Genomic DNA, 22,622 nt, shown 5'->3' on the forward strand with positions numbered 1-22,622 from the left:
GATGGATTTGGGAGCAGAAGTTAGTGATAGCATGTTCATCAATGTAAATAACAGAGGTAGAGAAGATTGAAGAATTTGACTCATAGAAAGAAGATTTTGGATTCTCTTTCGCCCCTTGAAGGAAAGGGGCGGTTCTTGGATTCTCCTTCGCAAGGCAGATACATACAACATCTACTACTACATTCTCGAGATCAGAGAGAAGAGAATACAAGTGTATTGTCTTCCCATGTGTACAGTAATGGTTCATCACTCCTTGAACATCTTACCATCTGACGAAGAGTTGAGGTAGGATATTACGAGATCAGCTGCTTTGCACCCAGAGGCTATTGCTTTTCCAACTGAAAGCCCGCCCTTATGGTTACCTACAAGTTCATAGTAACATGATTATGATCTTAGTTTGATTACTTTTTAATCAAAGATTATTAAGGACTTGGCCGGTTCTTTTAGCCCTTCAGGCAGCTGAAGGCAAAAGATGATTGCCCATGCCAAAAAAAAAAACTTGATGTTTTTGCAGTTACCTGCATAGAAGAATCCCGGAAGATCTTTTTCCATCTTGTCAATGGCTTCTAGAACTGAATCATAGTTGTGCCCAAATAATGGAAACGCTTTACTCCAGTAGAAATGGCTGCAATTAAATACAGGGCCTAGCCATGAGAGAATATACCCAGACAACCATGGGATGATTCCCAAACTGAACCACCAAAGAGGAAAACGAATAAATAAATGAGAAGGCATTAGTCATTCCCATACTTCACAAATGTTGGCTCCCCCTCTGCACCCAGTAACTGTCTAAGGTCAGAGGTGACTATCTGCTTGAGCTCATCCCTAAGACCATTCATGAGTTGAATTAGTTGTGAAAAATATGTAACAGTTTCAATACTATGATAATCAATAAATTGATTGCATAATGGAGGACACAAGAGTCAAATTCACAAAGCCAAAAGCATTGGAGCTTCACATACGTTGAAGCTTTTGCTAGTTCCCGGTTTCGACTTCCCCCAATGAAGGTAGTATAGAGATATAGGTCATTGGGAGCACGGTCTGGAAACATCATAGAGGAAAAGAGTGTACCTGCAATAGAAAATTTATGGTCACAATGGGAAAACAATATTAGTAATTCAACCATAAGATACAATAGATAAACATTACCGAGGGTCTTTAAACCATTTTGTTGCTCTTTGGAAGGAACAAGAACTCCAAATCCCTCAAGGGGCCTCTTGACATTCTCCTTTTTAAAGGTGGTGATTATAACTGACAGTGGCAAATAACTCACCTGCATTGTGGAAAAGGAAGCCACCTTGAATTCTTTTTACTTGGTAGGTTCATTTTAGGAAAAAGAATCCACCATGAATGCTACTGATTTGAAATGAATTAAAGCATCAAAAGGTTTGTACCCTTGCAAGGTCACTTCTTTGGCATGCCGCATGCCATGCATTGCTACAAATCAATCAAATTGTACAGAAAAACTCTTCTTCCAGGGTGTACTTTTTTAGTGACCAAAAGGCTTAATCGAAAAAAAAAAGAAGCCCAATCCTCCATTTGATAGTACACTCAGGATAGTATGTCAATAGGTAATCCATCATGTAAAAAGCACCCTTACTGGGACACAAATATCAATGAACCAGTAGCGAGAAATGGCACAAAACCTAATGAACACCGTGAGGCAGAACCAAAAGTAACATGTTTGCATTGAAGCATCTATCCATGCAGGATACACATGTCCTTATGCTGTTTCCAAAGTGTATATCATTCTAATGTAACACAAATTATGTGAATTATCAAGAACATCAACATAGTCTTCAAAAACATTGATGAGCATGCACACTAATTTCTAGTTAAAAAACATGAATACCTCAGGAAGAAAGTCAAGCAGGAAGGGGTTTCCTTTTTTCATGATCTTCATTTCTCGAACATTACAGAGAGGAGCCTATGCAAAATAGATCAATTGTCAGTCAACAAAGGTATTCTTTGTAAGCAGCAAATAAATTTTAAGATTTAGTATGTATTTAGGTGTCAAATTCCCAAATCATAGGACATATTAAGTGTTAAAAATATTGTTAATGAAGAGACATACTTACTGTCATGATAACAGCATCAAAAGATAAATCTTTTGATTGCTTTCCAGGGTTTGAAGCATAAGCAACTGACCAATTCTCTAATGCAGACTTCTCACCATGACTGTAAGATAATGACAACACCTTTGACTTGAGTCTAAGTTTGTCTTTGCCAAGCTCTTTGCATAATGTGTCAGTGAGCGTCTGAAGAGAGAGAGATCAAAATAAGAATCAGCTATTATGTTTAGATTCTAACAATGTGCAATGAAGATCAAAGGCTATGCCAGTATGGAGAGATTTGGTTCAGGGTGCAAAGTCTACAAGGAAGGAATCACTGTGAAAAGATATATGATAGCCAGTAATTTAACAGAATATGCAGTCCTAGATAGAGCTGACTGGCAAAAAGAAAATTTTGTGCCACTTACAGTCAATGCTTCACATATGGCAACCCGATACATAAAGCATGGGTTGAATGTATTGGATGGTCAATGCCATATGATTTATCCAGATTAAAATGGTCACGAAAATCTACATTCAAAAGCCCCTATATATAGATCGTCTGTCTTTGAATTAAGAAACCAACACTACCACATCTGCATAATATTTCTGGATGGGAGTTGTAGGATTACTCAAAAAGGGTCCATGATCCTTCAATATTGTATGTGCATACAAACAAGTAGAAATTCATGTCTTTAAAAAATTTACATGACAAGATTGACATACATGGTTTGACAATGTTTCAACATCCACAGACAAGATAAGCATAATTCAAACAACAGTAACACAAGGCATGCAATGCAAGCTGCATCCATTCTTCCCAAGAATTAAAAGTCTCTCAAGATAATTATTACCTGCATTCCACCCTGGAAGGAAAATGAACCGCGCTGACGCTTCTTTTTCTCCGAAGAACCCTTTGTTTCTCCTCTTTTTTCTCTTTTAGCAGATAACTTGGACAGAACTGCCCCAGCTATGATTGAACCAAACCTGATAAGATGGTTACTTTGCCCTTCGTTTACTAATAGATATCATGCAACAAATATTGGTAAAAGGAAAATTTTCTCACTGTTATCCATTAATACCTAACGTAGAACAACAGTTCAATTACCACCAAGAATAAAAATAATGATTATAGTTATACTAGTTAGCTGACATTTTCGAGGTTGAAACATGTCCAACCTAATTATAGGCACCAACTTTATAGACCTGTGGTGAGGAAGATTACATAGAAGGTTTCTTACAACATCAGGATGACTTCAAGCAAGCATTCAACTCTTTTTTTATTCGATAGATAATAATGATGTATATTTAAAGCACCAAAAGGGGTGAACCCTAGTACATGGGAAGTATCCAGAGAACCACTGAATCAATGTGGTAAAGAAAAGAACAGAAAATACAAAATGAAGTCCGGCACCCACACTCACAATGATCACTCTCTCCAAGTTTCCAACCCTACTCTATCAAAGAAAGTTCACCTTGAAAACAAAATAGGGAGAAGTAGCCAATTAAGGTTAATCACACTTTCCTATCTCTAACACTCTTTTCTTCATTATTGCAATTGGAAAAATAAAACAATAATATAACAAACTTAGCAACGTTACTGGCCAGAAATTTCTCTGAGGAGAGGTTGGGAACTATGAATGGAAGAATCTCATAGTACTTTAGGCATAAATAAATAAAAGGGTAAAAATAAAAGAAAATAATCAGGAAAACATATCATAGAAAAGAAATAAAAGTAAAAATTGCATGGGATATACCTTTTTTCCAGATTCCATAGCTCTGGAAAAGTATGATGCATCTGTTTCAAAAATTACCAGTCAATTAAAAAAAAATTCACAAAAGCAGCACACTAGAGGTAAAATTTGCAACACTCTTAAAGCACGATAAGGTCTTTCTTATCTCATACCTAAAACAGATTCTTACAACTAGATGCATATTGCTGGCTCAAACATCTAGTTAAGTATAAAAATTAATGCTAATCCAACTTAGCATAGAAATTATAATGCTCAGGCAGAGATCGAATGAATTACTTACAGAAAGTGATTCAGGATCACCTCCACTTGTACCCGCCACAAAAGGGTCAATTAAATAATCAACAACCTTATAAGCGAAAGAAATAACAGTCAAGAAAGCGCACAAATATTTTGTCTAACAACTCTCAAAGTGTTTTAAATGCTATGTACATAATCGAGTTTTAAGTTACCAAAAAATTTCAAAAAATCTCCTAATAAGCATATATCATGATCTGAGAGAGATCAATATCATGGCAATACAGCACAACAAGTACCTCTTTCCCGAAATGACGCTGAAAGAACCCGCCCACACTGCAGAGAAGAAATAGCAAATGCTAAGAATGTGTCAAGTGAGAAGATCACTCCCTTACTAACAAAAGAAACAGAATTAAGTTACAAGTGAGTGCAGGTACAACCATGATCATCCAAGTATTGCCCAAAATGACATGCATAAAAGAAAAGGATAAATACTCAAATACCCAATCTCCTCCATGAGAAGAACAATTGTGATGCATCAACAACAATATTAATTTAGCAATTTGGACAACAAAAATAATTTCGATACTAGTTCAATCCAGTGTAACTTTTCCACAGGCATGGCAATAGGTTTTTCCTTTTTATTGCATTCTGCTATGCAAGGGCCAAAAGAAGTCACAAGATATCTCACCTTCAAATGCACACTCAACAGTGTGATTAATGCTGCTAATTGATGTTTAACTATGTCTTGATGCAAGTTTTGGACTGTATGGTTTGACATGCACTGCAACAACTCATCCTTATACTAACCTGCCTGACATGAAGAAGGATCCTTCTAGAAAGACAGCATCACAATTGGCATGACATTTGGCAAGTACAGAAATGAAATTCATGTTGCATTTCATATAAAAAGCAAAGGTAGTTATTATATCAAAAGAAGAAGACAGATCAAAATAGCAAAGGTTAATAGAGGAGTAACAGGCCAGTAAACGAAACAAGTATATAAAGATTCATAAGAGATTAAATTAAGGATAAACGTACTAAAATCTTCCAAATAAAAACAATGAAATAACAATGTAATAGCCCTACTTGAAGGTATAATTTTCAGGAATGAGTGTGCAATCTACACTGCATCACCTTTGAGATGATAGGATCCAGGAAGCACTTTATCATTAACTATGCATTCCATTTGAATCAAAACTTCTAGCAAGAGGAAGTGAAAGTGCACAGCAGTGCCAAAAATAAAATAAAAAATCACCTTTCCTTCATATGATCATCAGACACCTTTGAAAGGTCACTCTTCTTCCACAAAAATGGCTCCAAAATTATCTGAAACTGAAGAAGCAAAAATGCGCTATTAAGACGTGGAATTAAAAAACGTTACAGGAAAAAGAGATCAAATTTTTATGAAAGTATAGCTGTCTGATTGTAAGGTTCAGTTCCCTGACTGTAAAAGTACTTGAAAAGCTAGGGTTTAGGTGCAATGAAACATTAAAGTGAGGACTTTTTCCTGTGTTTTGCATTGAAGAATAATTTGAATGCAAGGCCACTGATACTTTTACATAACTTTGGATTTAGAAACGCATAAACTTGTCCATTATTACACCCTACCCAAGTTCTTCAGTCATCGCTGTGCCTTCCAATGTTTCACTCTAAATTTTACAGCACAGAAATACATTCAGTTTGATGCATTTGCATATCTATATGCTAGGGTTTAGGGTCATGATAAACCTGAAGATAGCTTTCATTGCTTGCAGAAAGATTTTTACTAGGGAAATTATTCCTAAGGAGTAGATTTCCCCAAACAACATGAAAATACTCCTCACCTGTATCTCTTTAAAAGATTATCCACAAATGATGTACATATACTGATGCAAATCCATTACATCTGTTGTCCATCAGTTGGGCCCAAAAGCAATTCAATACAAACTTAAGATTGAAATCTTGTAATTTACTACACTGTCTCAGAAAAATTGTGAAAAACAAACCTTGGATTTTGCTGACAGGATATTGCTCTTGATCAGCGCAATAGGATTAGAGGGTAACTGATGAGAAATTTGAGTGGAATTTATGGTCAAACAGATATAGAGTATAAAATAAAAATAGCCCATATGTCTTCTAGAAAAACAGATATAGCAAAACAAAACCATACCAGGACAGGCATTCCATTTCTTACAATATACCGCTTGTTCTGTGAAATTGGCTGTAATATTAGGAAATAATCAATTTTATCAGGAAACTGTCAACACCATAGAAAGGTCAGAGATAATAAACCATGACCCAAAATTTCAGCTTGAAAGTAATGAATTCTAAGTTCAAAATTTAAAATATTAGCAATCAAGAATATGAAGCAGAGCATGAAAAAGGCAAAAGCCACATGGATAAAATGACCAAACATAGCCCAACTGAAATGAGTGAGGGTTGAAGGATAAAATGAAGGACAGGAACCCTAAACCTAGCATGAAAAAGCACTAGCTTTCCTTCTATACATGATGAAGTATGCACAAGTAGAACCCTTACAAACTGTTGCTTCTCTCGAAGCCTAAGATTATCAAGCAAGCTTCCGACCTCTATCTCACTCTCCGTCTGCACAGTATCAATAAAACCTTAGTTTTAATGCAAGCACCATTACAGTTGCATCAGAGTCGATAAGAATTCAAAAGATGTATGACATCTCTTAAGAGATCCAGTAAATAAGTCACCCATTCCACCAAATTATATAACTTACCATTGTATTGGCACCCTCATCCCAAACTAGACCATGTTGTGAAACACTTCTTAATTTCCCACCAGCTCTTTCTTCAGCTTCATATAATGTGATGTTCACGCCATGTAATTTCAATTTGTATGCTGCAGCAAGCCCACTAGAAAACCATAACAAAACATCTCAGCCAGTTTTCAAACAACTTTCCATAATTTAGCTATCCTAAAAATGCTCTAGTCACTGAGCAGAGGAATATAACACCTATGAATAGATAAAGAAATATACACAAAATGACTGTTATTCCAGAAAAAATGTGAACTATCTTATACAAGAAAATCATATAATTTGGCATATTCACAACTTCTTTTCTTTTTTTCTTTTTGCTATTTGATGCTCTTTAAATTACCCATGAAATCATTCATTGGCTTAGATTTCAATGGCCCATGACTGCGCCTGTACTCAAAACGAAAATGCTTTTTCACTCTTTCGTTCATGAAATTGACCCAACAAAGCCAGCCAAGACGGAAAAACAATTAAGCTATTATTACCGCACTTGCAACATCAATGAACACGGAAAGAGAAAAGAAGGAAAAAAAAAACCCATAACCTGAAGAACAATCCAACTTACCTAACACCAGCACCAACAACAGCCACTCTTTTACCAGAACCTGAAAACCCAATTACCAAAGCCATTAATTCACAGAAGCACACAGATTTTGAACAATTAAACCAAAATTAAAACCCACGAACTCAGCAACAAATCTTCAAAAAAAAAAAAAAAGAAAAAAAAAAAGAAAGAAAATTGAAAGTGAACATGAAATTTTCAGATAATTCTTGGGTTTTATTATTATTTTTTCTTTTTTGTAATTTCTTACCATTATAGTGTGACTGGGCATCTGATTTCTCAGCCATTATAGATGCTGAATTACTTCGAAAGGGAAAACGTTGAACAATTTTTGAAGAATTTTTTCAGCTGATAACAGTGACAGAATTTGATTGTCTACTTCGGCAGCTGTCTTATGAAATCCGAGGGCGGGGAGGGGAATGACAATTCTGTAACACCGTTTCTGCGTCACGGTCCTTGATCTGGGCCGTTCGTAAACTGCGGTCCAGGATAGGGATGATGGTGGAAGGTGGACCCACTGTAAGGAATTACATTTGGGCCGGAGTAGGTTGTGCTGTGAGTAAACTGTAAACCCAATCTATAAAACCCTGTAATTCATCTTTTAGTCCCAACTCCGTCTGATGGTCGCTAAGCTGAATTTGGGCTGGTCCTCGAGACCAACTCAGCCCAAGAGAAGCCCCAGTGTTCACCATGTAATTAACACCAAGTGGGAAGTGGGAATATGAGTGCTGTAGGGGAACCCCTCCATGTGGCAGTCCATGTGGCACTCCCCTCAGTATTGTCTGGAAAATTACCACAGTATCCGGATCCTTCCATCCGGACCACTCAAGCACGCAACAGTTAGTATCAGACTCCCTAAGTGAGCAACGTCTTCCAGCCTGCCCTCAAGTCCCTACTGCTACGTGTAATCATTTTCATCTGACATGAAGGTGGCTAATGGGACCTTCCCCAATTCTCACGTCCATGTTAATGGATTACCACACGCTGCCCCATACCTCCAGTAAGATGAAGTGACGGGCAACTTCATCATAACACAACTTATGACAGTACCTGCCAGCCACCCAAGACTGCAATGAATGCCCTGCCACCTACATGACAACCATCATTATAGAGAAGGTCAAAGTGTCTACTCAGCATTATAGTATCTTTCACCTAAACACTATAAAAAACCCTCTTGAAGCATAACGCAGGTACGCGTGCTTAAATTGGAATACTCATTCTCTCCATAAATGTGTCTGACTTAAGCTTCGGAAGAGCATGCTCGAACTACCTGTCAGGACATCCTTTGTGCAGGGAAGAAGCTCACCTAGTTCCTCATTGCTAGGTAGAAGCTCTGAGAGGCACAACGCAAGGAGGATCTGACTCCAATTGACTTCACGTCAACAAGTACATGGATAGGTTTCCCATATGTTGGGACCCAATCATCTTTTTGTAACGTTTGTCATCCTAATCATGGTTGGTTAATCTTAAATAGTTCAATGGTTACCTCGTCAACATACGATCGTCAAGTTAGAGATTCATTAGTTGGACACAATTCTATGTTTTTAGGTAGCACATGAATCTATCTACCAAGACCACCATGAGTTGGTTCATGTTGCCTGAAATGTCAATCAATAAATCATCGAGAATATCTTCTGAGGTAAATTGGCATCTACATGTTCTAATTGTTGACAACTATTAAGTCATCTCCACTTAGGCCGACAAAGCAAGAAAAATCGTTTTTGTTTTTTAGGTAACCCTTTTTAATGCTCAATCGGAGTGAAGATCCTAATCAAACTCTTACGTCCAACGATGTGGGTTCAAACACCTCTCATGGACTTTTACTAGGCCAAGGCTTCTATCAGACAAGAGTATTCAGGCCTCATTGCGTTCTATCTAACCACAATGTAGAGGCATAGGAGTGGGCCCTAGATCACGACCTCTTTTAGGTCTGGATCGCCTTGAAGGGCCAAGTCCTATTAAGTGCTATCCAAGCCTAAGGTCCTGTTTGGGACATGAAAATGAGAAATTTGAAGGATAGAAATTACTCACATGATTCTAATTTTTGTGTTTGGATGCTTATGAGAATGTAAGGTTGGAATGATCATATATTTTTATTTTATTGTTTTGTAATAATGAAATAATGAAAATATGAATGGAAAAAAAAAATTGAAAATGATATCTTTACACAGTTTATAATATTTTTAGAGTTTTTTTTTGTTAAATAATAAAAATCCGTTTGGATGTGTGATTTAAAAATAAAATTGTTTTAAAAAATTTATACTACCGTATGATTACTGTTCTCTATAAATAATTTTTAAAAACAAAATAAAATAAAGAATTGTTTTTCTGCTAAAGAAATAAATTATATGCCTTTATAAAATCTTAATTTTTATGTGTTTATAATATTTATAAATAAAAATATAATTTACGATCTTATTGTGATATTGTTATTCATATTTTATTAAAAATATTCATTTTATAATTTAGACTTTAATTAAATTTAGGTTATATTATACAAATTGAATTTACAATTTATTTTTTTATAAAATCGAAATAAATAAAAATAAAAATTTTAAAAACAATTTATCTAACAAAGTTTTTAGTTTTTAAATTTTTGAAAGTGTTTTCAAAAATAATTTACACTAGAAAATCAAAATACTTTTTACTAACTATTAATTCTTTTGAAATTGTTTTTAATTTCATTCTCATCACGAACGTGAGTTATCTAAACATGAAAATAGATGGCATTCTACAAATTGTTAGCTTAGCCGGCTTGGATTGCAACATGATCTATCCTCGGAGCCTAACCCTAAATCTTTTCATCCCTACAAAACAAAAAGATGGAAACAAGAAAACAGTTAGGAGAAAAAGGACTGAAGAGGAGTTGCTTTCAAAAACAATGTATGCTTTAAGTTTCCTAGAATGATTATTTATGATCAAAAGCCAATTCATTCCCACATACGATGAAACCCCACTTGAGTAATTCTTCAAACCCATGCCCAAACGCCACTTTTGCCCACACAAAGCCTTCCCCACAACGGCAATTCTCCTACTTACGATTTTCCTTCCTATGTTTTGGCCAATTTTGGGATTCCCCCTCTTCATAGCTTAAAAGTTGAGCCACCCACTTAAAAGAAAGCATAAGATACTCTTTCACTCCTTGTGTCCATTTCCAATCTACTAAAATTATATTTGCTTGAGTTTGAGAACTTTCAAACCCAAGCAACTCCATTGAATGGGGCGGTTAGTTGAAAACACAAATCTCTCTTTTTCTCTCTCCATAATGATTTCAACTTTATGATTAATTATAAGGGGCTAAACCGTTTGGACTAATCAATACCAAATCCTTTCTCTATAATCAAGCTAGCGCCCATGTAATTTGAATCTTGTGGTGAGAATCAAATAAAATATGGACTTTATTTTAGACCACTGAGTTTGGGAATGATTTGAATTTTTTTTTGAGAGGGAAGAGGGTCTCCATTGTCCCAAGTGTGGAAGACAATAGGAATGAACTCCACCGGGGCTATTTTGGGCCAGCCTTGTCGGGCCCAATTTGAGAAACCCAATCAAGATTTTCTGTTGAGGTGGGCTAGCAAAAAGTTACATTTGAATCTTTTGACCCAAAAAAGGAGAAAAAAAAAAACAATCATTCGAGTTATAAAATGATGAGTCTCAAAATTATTCAGTGGTACATCCTCATCATGGAAACGATCATACTGTTATTAACCGTCCTCTTGGATTGTCATTTTGAGAATGATTAGTTTTTAACTTAAAGAGAAGTCAATCCAATCATAGTGTTCAAGTTGGTAATTAACTAAGAATGTTGTAGACACGATATAAATAAAAATTTAATAAAAAATAGAAGAAACAAAATAAAAGTGGGGGCAAAAATTAAGTTAAAACCTTAGGGAAAAAAAACCTAAAGATATATTTGACAATTGTTTTCGGTTCTCAGACATGAAAAAGTAAGGAAATACATTTGACAATTAAAAATTATTTTTTGTTTTTTGTTTTTAGGAAGAGAAAAATAGAGTATTTTTAAATAATATTTTTTAGTTTTTTTCACTTGGGGCTATGTTAAAAAATAATTATACAAGCATGTGGAATAATTAAAAATAAAATACAAAATATAAATTTATTTTTAAAATATTAAAAACAAGTTAAAAACATTTCAAGTTTCAAATAGACTTTTATTTTACAAAATATTAAAAAACAATTCTCAAAAATTGTTTTTCATAACTATTTTAAAAAATAGTTATCAAATATGATGCAAAGTACTAAAGAGGTATTTATAGAATATTTTATCTTCATTATTGAAAGTATATGAAAAAAAATGCTAGACAAATTGGATGAAGTTATAAATAAGGAAATCAAGTGGAGCCACATATGGTTCAGGCCAAGCAAATGCCCCCAACCTAAACTTGGAAAAAAAAACCAAAAAGAAAAAAAAAAAAACCTCCGTTCATAAAAATTTAAGGGTTTGTTTATTTGTTGTTTTTAAGAACCATTTTTTATTCTTGAAAACAAAAAACACTAAAAACATTTTTGGGGGAATGGGCGTGTTTTTGTTTTTTGTGTTTCCCATGTTCTCAAAAACTACTTTTTTTTAAACAATAAAATGATGTTTTTATTATTTTTTTACTATTCAAATAACATATTGTTCTTTGTGTTTTTTCTTATTTCTTTTTGTGTTTCTCTAGTTGCTTTTTATATTTCCACGAAAATGAACTCCACCCAACCATCACACCCCTACCCTCAAACCTTTTATTCTTCTTTAAATTATTGAAATTAATATGTTTATATAGGATTACAAAGTCATCATTTATTTAAGAAAATTATAGCTGGTGTAAATAGGATTGGCAACGGGACGGGTTTGGGCAGGGCAACCCTTACCCCATTCCCGTCCCAATTACATAAATCTATTTCCCATCCCCGTCCCATACCCAGGGCGGGGCAGGTTAATGTCTCCCATTCCCATTTATAGAAAAGTTGATAATCTCATCCCCGTACCAAATGTGTTTTCGAGGCGGGGCGAGGTCAAGTGCTAGCCCATGCCGCTGGGACCATCAGCAACATCTTTCAATTCCAGAACAGCTTCAGAACCTTGACGGCCTCCGTCGACACATCGGAGTACTTGATGTTGGTACAATGGCTGCCGTCGTCCCAAACCATGCGGCTCGGGTGCAGGATCACTAGCGTGAGAACGGTGCCGACGGACATGAAGCACATGAACCCAATGTAAGTACCGTCGTTCACGGACGCAGCCTCGCTCCGGTTGTAGTTCAGAATGAAGGGAATGAGCCTGCCAATGATGCCCCCCATATTGAAGATGCTCCATAATAGCGATATGTATGAACCCTTCCTCCCCAACGGGGGGTACGACGTCATGATAACTCCCTGCCCCGCCTAGAGCAGTCCTACTCTAATTCCGAGGATGGCACCGACGACAATGGCGAAGCCTTAGTGTTGGTAGTGGTTGTAGTAAAGGAAAGAGTCGGCGTAGAGGACGTAGGTTAAACAATCGGCGAAGAGGGTGAAGTGGGGGCCAAGGATGTTGTAGATGCCACCACCCAAGACGTCGAAGATGGAGAAGGTGTTGTAGAGGGCGGTGTTGGTGTTATTGGTGGAGGTGGCGTCCACCAACCCACCTCCCCCCATCTCGGAGAGGGCATTGAACATGCTTGGACAACACAAGCATACCAAGCCAATGAAACAGGCCTAAACCAGTGGGGAATTGTATTTGAAAATGGATTTGTTGGGTAACCCCACCATTGACTCTCATATTCCCCAAACCCCATTTCTCTTCTTACCCACTAGATTATATCAGAATCAAATTCAAACCTAGAGTCTCTATGTATGTTGGTAATTATAATTTCGGGGTGGATAACTACAAACCCACACCTACTTCGAACCCGATTCGGGTTTCACAAAATTTTTTCATACCCGATTAATTTATCTCATACTCGTCTCAATAGGGGCAGGTGACCCAATTAACCCGTGAAATTGTCATTCATAAGTGTAAAAATTTTAAAAGAGAATAATTTTTAAAATTTAAATGAATATGAATATAAAAATTATTTATATATTTATAATATCAAGTTAATCGAAGAAAATACTTTATTAATAAAAAAAAAACTTTCAAACACGTTTTTTTGTTTTATTTGTTCTAAAAAACTTTTTTGTTAACTTAACAAAACATGTTTTTTTTTTTTAGAACAAAAACTATTTTTCAAAATTTTGTTTCCAAATACATTTTTTTTTCCTGAAAACACAAAAACTCATTCTTAAAAATTATTCTAAAAAATTGTTTTCCATAATGGTTTTTAAAAAATAACAATAAAATAAGCCCTAAACCTTTTGATCAAAATACAAGGAATGAAATTATATATTAGTGAGATCATAGTACAAATAAATGATATCAAGACAATGAGTTTAGAACATAAATATATGTCACCAACCCATCATTTTGTTTATATATATAGCTAGCTCATGGATGGTGTGGAGAAACCTAAAAATTAACATAGGAAGACAAAGAGAGACTTGGATTATGAAATTTGAAGAGGCAAGGACCCACGTGCGGCTCCTACCAAAATTGAAGACTTTTACAGGCTTTTTTCAACTCACATGAATTCCACGAGGGTAGTCAATGGTGTTGTCTCCAGACTCTCCACTTTCAATGGACCACATATGGCACGCCTTGTTACCAATAGACCTATACCATATAATTAGACATTCGAATAAACCAATCGAGGCCATGGTCCTATTCCTAGACCCCCCATTTAAGACCTTCACATGAATGGTGAACTCACCCTCATGTTCTCTTCAATGAGCATTCAACATGAGCGTAAACCACAAGGGAAGGTACAGTAGTACCCTTCACTCACTTTGTAGGCCCATCTAATTGCATGCCACCCATGGGGGGTGCAAGCGCAACCCCATCTTCCCTTACATGCTACATTTTCCTCAGATTGGTAACTCGATTTGAATTTTAAATTTTATGGGAGGAAAATAAATTTATATGAATTTTATTTATAAAATATTGGAGAAATTTGTTTGGAGGGTATGAGTAAACATCCTGTACAATTTTTCTAGAAAACTTTGCAAAAACTCCACACGACATTACAACTAATCTTTTGGCATGTCTACAATCTTGGATATTGGCCACAACTAACTTTTGCATGGGGCTTGAATTTTTTTTAGTATGGGAAAATAACACACCATCCTCCCATGAAGCAGTTTCTTAGGGCATGTGATGGTCAATGGTGGAGGAGCTAACAGATGGTCGTGTAGAAGCAAAGCCTGCCAGCACGCTACCTGACCAGACCAGACCAGACCAGACCAGACCTGACCATTGGCTACACTCACCGAGGGGCTTTGCGATTTGCATCTTCCTTTACTGTTTCCTCTGCTTCTCGTTTCTCAATCTCAAGGATTTCGTCGTGGGAGTTGGAACCATCTCTGTGTCTTTAAACCAAACGCCAACTTAATTAACTGCACTCCACGGTCCACCCTCCCAAGGAGATTTTCTCCGTCCTTTGATGGTGACGTGGAGGCTCCTGATCAGAGTTAACCCATTGGGGCCCCCGGCTGTCAGATTATCCCCTCTCCTCGGTCTCCTGAACTTTTTAAGGAGGGGTTATTAATTATTAATTAATTAGACCGATAGCCCTGTTGCCACCTGGCCTCAGTTCCCATGGTCCATGGATCGTACGGCCCATTGTCCGACCACTGGGTCATCGAGCGGGCGGTGCCGGCTGAGCTCTCATTTCTTCTAATGCCATGGAAAAGCTTAAGCTTAGATCTTATAAAATTGATGGAGTGGTGAGGAAGATGAGTAATGGCGGTCAAAAGGACTGATACCAAGGATCAGGACAGTCTTCAGTAGAATCGGATGCTTCTCAAGTACTGTATTGACTATGGACTCCCCTTTCTCTTTTGCAGTTTATGGAGCAAAAATAAAGCAGAAACAAAGCATCAACTGCCACAAATTTATGGGCTTCTGGGGCAGGTAGAGGATCAGCGACTATGAACTTGGCATTATTAAATGATATTAAATTTTTAAATATTAAATATTAAATTTTAAGTTAATAATTTAAATATTAAAATTTTCACAAATATTAAAAAAAAAATCATCCTCGGTTGACCACTAAACAGTAGTGGGGCATGGACGGTCAAGATTTGGAAACGAAGCCGACCATCCACCAGTCCAAAGCCGAGCCGATATGGCCGTTTATCCACTCACCAAATAAAGGGGCCCATTGGCTTACCACTTCTATAATAAGATAAAAAGAAATAATAGGAAAAAATATTAACCGCACCATAGTTAAAATATCAATTAACCGCGGTTAAAAGTTAAACCATGTCAATAAATGCTCTCCACTCTTCCCTCTCTTTGTCCCTGGCGCTCACTTCTTTCAAGTTTTCTATTCTCGAGTCCCGAGATTGTAGAGAGAGAAAGAAACAGGCCTGGAGAGGGAGCTCATGCGACCTCTCACACCCGAGCTTTGCACCTCGCTCTGATACTACCGAAGCTTGGCCTCCATTCCACACTCTTCGCCGGAAAATGACGGTCTTCGGTCACTCCGGCGGTGGATTTCTGACCGGAAAACAGGTGTTTCCGGTGGACTGCGAAGCGGAGGTCTCGCAGCGGCTTCTGGAAGCCTCGCACTCTGGCGATCTAAAATCGGCATTGGAATGCATCGCCGATCCGTTCGTGGACGTCAACTTCGTCGGTGTTGTGTGCTTGAAGGCTAAAAGGACAGAAGTGTTGTTGCGCGATGAATCGGCTGGTGAAGTTCGGGTGGAGTACGAGGAGTTCAAAACCGAAGTCACCGCATTGTTCCTCGCTGTTCATACCGGAAATGTGGCTCTCGTGAGGAAACTGCTGGTAACGTGATTGATCTTTCGTTTCATTTTGGTCTTCATTTTATCATTGTTGTTGAAGTCGTGATTGAAGTTTTTTCCCTTTGACCTCCATATGGTCGGTGAGAAAACGAAGGAAAAAAATGGTCTGGAGTCTTAAATATAGAAGATGCAAGTTTGAAGTTTGCCGAATGGGAGTCTAGGCTCTGTTGAGTGCATTTTTCAGTTTTTCTGTGTCCTAAACCGTGACGATTTTACTATTCAATCTGATTTAGCGTTGGCTATGCTCTGCCTTTTTTATACGTTTGCTCAGCAACCAAGTAGAGTTGAATCGTTGAGCGCGTGATGCAAGAAACTAAAAGCGTTTCAATTGTTTTTTTCTAGTTTCTTTTTGCGATCTAGTGAGATTTGAACTTGGCGGCGTTCTTTTTTGTTCCCTTCTCTGGCTTGGCTCTTAGGATTCTTCTCTGTTGAACCCGTGTTCTATAGGCCCATTTTTTCCTTCGCTTGTACGCTTGGAGACGTTAGAGAAAGGAAAGAAATTAAAACGATAATGCTAGATTTTTTTGGACGTTAAAACCAAATACAGTAGCAGATCAGAATTTCCATCCTACCCCCTTTTTTTTTTTTCATTTCATTTCCTCAGTTTTCTCGTGAATTAAACAAAGTTTCTTTTCTTTTACATACTTCTTAAACTCTATATACAAATATGCAATTAATCAATTTAGTGGTTTTGCCTTTTGAATTGCATAAAATTTGGTTTTTTAAGCAATCTAAACATTTGATGCTTTTCTGCTTAATTAGTGTGATTTGCTTAAATCAGAATGTTTTGGAACCAATTATATTTTAATAAACTGTAGATAGCAGTTTTTGCTTTTGCTTTAGAACTATTTGGCACTTTTCCAAAAGCTAAGATTTCAAGTTCCCCGAGTATTTTATTCTGAATTAAAGTTCTTCATCCCTTTTGTTTTCTTAAACTTTGTAGTTCGATTGTCTTTATTGCTTTGGCGTTGTATGATTTCATGTATAAATCCTTAAAGCTTTGGCCATTAAAATGGAATTGATATTTATTTATTTATTTTTCATCTCTAAAAGATAGATTTGAAAGTGAGTCGTGATCTTCAGAATAGATTCTGCTCGTATTGGTAGAAAACCTGCATTGATTTTGGGTGTATTTTTTATTTGACTCTGATTCAGTTTTAATAATATTGAGTGCCCATTGTATGGTTTCAGCATTGAGGAATCACAATCATGAAACCATTTGTCACGTAGAGTAGATGAAATAAGGTTTTTCTTAAAGATCCCCACTTGGATTCTTATGGTTCCATCATTAAGCACTTTTTTTTTTCTTCATGGTATAGATTACAAGGAATTCCCAAATCTTTCAGCTTTGAGAAGAGTTCTTGCTTTTTATTTTTGCATGAGAATGCCCTTGCCTCCATGGGTTTTGTTAATTGACCTACAGTGAGAACATACTTGCCCTTCTGGTTTTGTTACTGGAGAAACCCTTTCAAGGAACTTTGAATGATCACTCAAAATTCTTATGCATGCTAATTATCCACTTAAATGTGAGGATCATTCATGAAGAAGACATTCATAGGTTGTTCCATGTTAGAATCTTTTTATTAAAATATATCTTAAGATTGTTGTGCAATGCATCCTGCACCGCTGAGTTTGGCTGTATTCTGGCACATCATGTGTTGTTCCTTTTACATAATTGATTTTTTTTTTTAAGTTATTAATGAAATGCATGATTTGAGATACTGAGTGCATATACAACAGTTACATTTCGTCCTTTCCCACAGTTTGCTTATCCATATTTACAGTTAATAGTCAAATCAAGTTGTAATTCTAATATCTGTGCCAGAAAATTGTAATAATGTGAAATTACTTTATCAAAGTAGATTGGCATAATGTATATTGATTGATCTTGTTGGGCATTGGTGATGGAAGAACTATTCATTTATTTTTATTTTCTGCCTTGTGGAACCAAAATTTGATAGTTTATAATGAAAGAAAATGTATCTATAAGATAAGATTGTTTTTTTCAATAATTATATTTGGGTTGGCAAAGCCCATTTTGTGTTGTCTCTCATCATTGACCCTGAGGCTGAAGGAGTACAAAACAGTACATGGACATGATGCATCCCCCTTTCACTTATTAATGACCTACCATGGACTGCTTGATGAAAATTCCATGCCCCATTGTCTGTCACATCATTTTTGTTCCCTTTTTTGTCTTTGTGTGGCCATGACCTTCTGTACTCTGACAAAGAATTCAAGATACTCTCTATGGTTCTAACTTTTATGTCTTCTTTCTAACATCAATTAAGATTTTAGCAAGAAAGAACAAGACAAAAAGAACAAAAAAAAAAAAGAAGGGAAAAAGGAAAAAAAAAAGAAAAAAAAAAGTTAAGGACAGAACAAGCTAAAGAGTATTGTGACATCTGGTTGAGTCTTTTCACCGTATAATTGCAATTTACTTAGGGTTGGCATTTTGTAAATGACAGAGCATTGGAGCTGATGTGAACCAGAAACTCTTCAGGGGCTTCGCGACAACAGCAGCAGTAAGGGAGGGCCACCTTGAGATTTTGGAAATCTTGCTTAAAGCTGGGGCATCTCAGCCAGCTTGTGAGGAGGCTCTGTTGGAGGCAAGCTGTCATGGACGAGCAAGATTGGCAGAGCTACTCATGGCCTCTGATTTGATTCGGCCCCATATTGCGGTGCATGCTCTTGTCACTGCATGCTGCAGAGGGTTTGTGGATGTGGTGGACACTCTTATGAAGGTAAAACATCACATTCATCGCCTTTTATGGGCTGACCTGCAGCAAATTTTACATTTCAGAGAATAGACAATCTTAGTGAAATGAAACTGAGCTTTATAAGTATTAGATTACTGTTACCATTGGTCCACACAAGCCACTCTTCTTGTCATTCAACAAGTTTGTTTTGTTTCTCACCTTTTGAGGATGATGAACTCTACCTGTAGCTTCTCTGCTTTTGTGTTATTATTGACCGTCATAAGTCTTGGGATCTCTTGATTAGTCAGGTGGTTGACACTCTGATGAGAGGCTGATTAACAACCTTGGCTTCTTTAGATCTCTTGGTTAGTTGGGTATTAACACTCTGATTAGGTTGATTTAACAACTTTGGCCTTTTGCAACTTTGATGCTTACTGTCATTTTCCCAAATATATGAGAAATATAAATCACGAATCACCTATTGCTTCTCTGTTAAAATGATGGTTAGACCTCTTTGCTTGTCACCTATTGCTTTTCTGTTAAAATAATGATTAGACCTCTTTGCTTGTGAATTAGTTTTTGCTTCTGTTATGTATTTAATTGCAAGTATTCCTAGGTACCCTGTCAATCTCTATGATGAATTTCTTCTGTAAGTCATCTTTATCTGGCCTTGTTTGATGGCAGTGTGGTGTGGATGCAAATGCAACTGATCGAGTGCTGCTTCAGTCATCGAAGCCTTCTCTTCACACAAATCTTGACTGTACTGCACTTGTTGCTGCTGTTGTCAGTAGGCAGGTCTCTGTTGTCCGTCTGCTGCTACAGGTTACCTTTTTTATCCTATTTTTCTGTATATATATTTCTTTTTTTGGGAAGGATTGGGAAGGTATATAAGTTTGTGGGGGCTGATTTGTTGCAATTAATTTTCCTTGATTCTCTGAAGATATTTTTTATGTGGATTGTATCTTTGAAATGGTAGTTCTTCCATTCCAATTTAAAGATACAGCAGTTGCAGAGTACAATTCTGCAAAACAAGGATTTGGTAGTTGTAGGAAAGATATCAAAGGAAGATACTTGCAGCTCCGTCTGAATCACATCAAAGGGTTGTTTCCCCTCCATGATGTTGGTTTAACAGCTGTGAACAGCTGGATCTGCACCTTTGGATGACAATCCAATGGTGAAGATTCCTTAAGCTGCATGAAAATCTCAACAGACATAGTTTATCTTCCTACTATATGATATGATCATTTTCAACCTGAGATTAGGAAACGACATCAACACTGACAAGGAAATTTCTCATTTGGTTTTTCTTCCAAAATGGAAGAACAGGCTGGTGCCAGAACAGACATCAAAGTGAGGCTGGGAGCATGGTCATGGGACATGGCTTCTGGTGAAGAATTCCGTGTGGGTGCAGGGCTGGCAGAACCCTACACCATCACCTGGTGTGCTGTGGAGTATTTTGAAGTTAGTGGTGCTATCTTGCGGATGCTCCTCCAACACCTATCCCCCAACACCCTTCACTTTGGCAGGACCCTTCTCCACCATGCCATCCTCTGTGGCAATACTGGAGCCATCAATGTGCTTTTGAACTGTGGTGCCCATGTAGAATCTCCTGTTAAAACAACTGGGAAAACTGAATTTCGACCAATACACATGGCTGCTCGTCTTGGACTAGCAACAGTTCTTCAGTCTCTAATTGACTTCGGCTGTGATTTAAACTCAAAAACAGATTCTGGTGAAACAGCTCTGATGATCTGTGCAAAATATAAGCAGGAAGATTGCCTCAGAGTACTGGCCATGGCTGGGGCTGATTTTGGCTTGGTCAATATCACTGGTCAGTCTGCCAGTTCAATTGCTGTTTCAAACAGGTGGACACTCGGGTTCCAACAAGCTGTGCTAGATGCTATCAGGGCTAGAAAAGTTCCCAGATCAAGCAGTTTCCAGGTTTTCTCCCCTCTGATGTTTGTAGCTCGAGTGGGTGATATTTATGCCCTGAAAACACTTATTGGACAGCCAGAAATTGAACTTGATTATCAAGACGATAACGGTCTGTCAGCAGTAATGGTTACTGCAATCGAGGGTCATGTTGAAGCCTTCCGGTTGCTTGTTTTTGCGGGAGCTGATGTAAAGCTATCCAACAAATATGGTGAGACTGCAATTACCCTATCAGAATTGAACCAGAATCATGACCTATTTGAGAAGGTAATGCTTGAATTTACCCTTGAAAAGGGGAATCATAATGCTGGAGGGTTCTATGCCCTACACTGTGCAGCCCGGCGTGGAGATCTGGATGCAGTTAGATTATTGACAAGCAGGGGTTATGATGTAAATGTCCCTGATGGGGATGGCTACACGCCACTCATGCTAGCAGCAAGGGAAGGCCATGGTAGTATGTGTGAGCTCTTAATCTCATGTGGAGCTAACACTGAAGTTAAGAATGCTAGAGGTGAAACCGCACTCTCACTTGCAAGGAAGAATGGCATGAAAAATGATGCAGAATGCGTGATACTGGATCAACTTGCCCGCAAGCTGGTGCTGGGTGGTGACTGGGTGCTGAAGCACACAAAGGGTGGCAAAGGAACCCCGCATGGCAAAGAGATGAAAATGATGGGGGCTCTGGGGGTTTTGCGATGGGGGAAGTCGAGCCGTAGAAATGTGATATGCAGAGAGGCTGAGATGGGGCCTAGTTCAGCCTTTCAGAAGAATAGGCAGAGACAGGGTGGTGCTGATGAACCTGGACTGTTCCGGGTAGTGACTACAAAGAACAAGGAGGTGCATTTTGTGTGTGAGGGTGGGTTGGAAAAGGCTGAGCTTTGGGTGAGGGGGATAAAGCTGATCACAAGGGAGGCAATTTTTGGCAAGCAATGGGAGGCGTGAATGATGAGGATTTGCTTCTAGATAGTGTGTATAGATGATGTTTGGAGGAGTACTTCATCTCGAAGTATTTTGAATTTTTCTTAGTCATTGTAAAGATTTTGATCCCTGTAGCTGTATATGCATATTCTCATTCTCATCTAAATGGAAAGTCCTAGCTGCTTGATTGCTTTGAAGCTCCCAAGGTACTACAAGGAAATGAAGGAATTACTCACGATCGTTCACTGTTGGAGACCTAACCAGGGTATGAGCAACAACAAAACCAAAAATGCCCACCTTTCTCTTCATCATACTTATCTAGATCGGTTGTCCCATCTCTTATTGACTTGTGGCCCTTTAGCCATGGCCTCTTTTTTGTGATCAGGCATTCAGGGTTCAGGAGTTGTGATGCGATTCCAAGAGCCAAACGCCCATAAATATGACACAAGTCGAGACCAGACACCATAATAAAATGTTTAACTGATTCATTCTGAATAATCCGTGACTTACCAATCGTAGGAGTCCAGAGGGGTGTACTATGGATTTGATTACAGTGAATTCCAAGGCCGGACCAGACCTTGTGAAGGAAAGTCCTTGTCTTTTGTTCCTATGTCTCCATTTGTTAGAAAATGAATAGGCACAGAATATAGATGACCCAATGTCTACCTATAGGAAATAGGATAGAGAAAAACATCGAACCTTATCTCTTATATCTTATAAAAGCTAAAAAAAAATATTAGTGCAAAAGATTGGAATGGAAATCATTTCTTATTTTATAGGTACCGGACTTGAAATTGCTCGCACACAATTTAATACCCT

At 37.5% G+C, this 22,622-nt stretch overlaps 2 protein-coding genes and 1 pseudogene across 3 annotated transcripts; 1 reads left to right on the forward strand and 2 right to left on the reverse strand.

Moving 5' to 3' along the window:
- Positions 1-57: 57 nt before the first annotated feature.
- Positions 58-7,918, reverse strand: LOC100254398 (protoporphyrinogen oxidase, mitochondrial). Of its 2 annotated transcripts, XM_002263285.4 has the most exons (18): positions 7,619-7,913; positions 7,372-7,411; positions 6,768-6,903; positions 6,560-6,625; positions 6,192-6,242; positions 6,028-6,084; positions 5,298-5,374; positions 4,339-4,375; positions 4,086-4,151; positions 3,809-3,849; positions 2,906-3,038; positions 2,079-2,258; positions 1,853-1,927; positions 1,150-1,273; positions 963-1,071; positions 751-825; positions 519-625; positions 58-362 (listed from the first exon to the last, which is right to left on the reverse strand). In XM_002263285.4, exons 1-18 carry the CDS (start codon positions 7,653-7,655, stop codon positions 247-249), a joined length of 1,527 nt encoding a protein of 508 aa, XP_002263321.1. In that variant the 5' UTR covers positions 7,656-7,913; the 3' UTR covers positions 58-246. The 2 variants fall into 2 exon arrangements, with proteins under 2 accessions (XP_002263321.1, XP_019080908.1); XM_019225363.2 differs by lacking the exon at positions 4,086-4,151 and having other exon boundaries at positions 7,619-7,918.
- Positions 7,816-13,122, reverse strand: LOC100250991 (UNC93-like protein 1; annotated as a pseudogene).
- A 2,628-nt stretch (positions 13,123-15,750) lies between these two features.
- On the forward strand, positions 15,751-22,000 carry LOC100267874 (uncharacterized). The gene is made up of 4 exons (XM_002270388.5): positions 15,751-16,237; positions 18,723-18,998; positions 19,638-19,775; positions 20,280-22,000. Exons 1-4 carry the CDS (start codon positions 15,914-15,916, stop codon positions 21,825-21,827), a joined length of 2,286 nt encoding a protein of 761 aa, XP_002270424.3. The 5' UTR covers positions 15,751-15,913; the 3' UTR covers positions 21,828-22,000.
- Positions 22,001-22,622: the final 622 nt, after the last annotated feature.

Source organism: Vitis vinifera, chromosome 14 (genome assembly GCF_030704535.1).
Source record: "Vitis vinifera cultivar Pinot Noir 40024 chromosome 14, ASM3070453v1".
NCBI classification, from domain to species: Eukaryota; Viridiplantae; Streptophyta; class Magnoliopsida; order Vitales; family Vitaceae; genus Vitis; species Vitis vinifera.

What these genes read in the sequence shown, in the direction of transcription:
- LOC100254398 (XM_002263285.4), bottom strand. Translation starts at nt 7,655, where the DNA reads ATGGCTGAGAAATCAGATGCCCAGTCACACTATAATG. An exon ending in TTCGAGAGAAGCAACAGTTT is followed by an intron (nt 6,243 to 6,559) that starts GTAAGGGTTCTA and finishes CTAATATTACAG; the next exon opens with CCAATTTCACAGAACAAGCG. An exon ending in CCTTCCAGGGTGGAATGCAG is followed by an intron (nt 2,259 to 2,905) that starts GTAATAATTATC and finishes CTCTCTCTTCAG; the next exon opens with ACGCTCACTGACACATTATG.
- LOC100267874 (XM_002270388.5), top strand. Translation starts at nt 15,914, where the DNA reads ATGACGGTCTTCGGTCACTCCGGCGGTGGATTTCTGACCGGAAAACAG. An exon ending in CTCTCGTGAGGAAACTGCTG is followed by an intron (nt 16,238 to 18,722) that starts GTAACGTGATTG and finishes TGTAAATGACAG; the next exon opens with AGCATTGGAGCTGATGTGAA. An exon ending in TTGTCCGTCTGCTGCTACAG is followed by an intron (nt 19,776 to 20,279) that starts GTTACCTTTTTT and finishes ATGGAAGAACAG; the next exon opens with GCTGGTGCCAGAACAGACAT.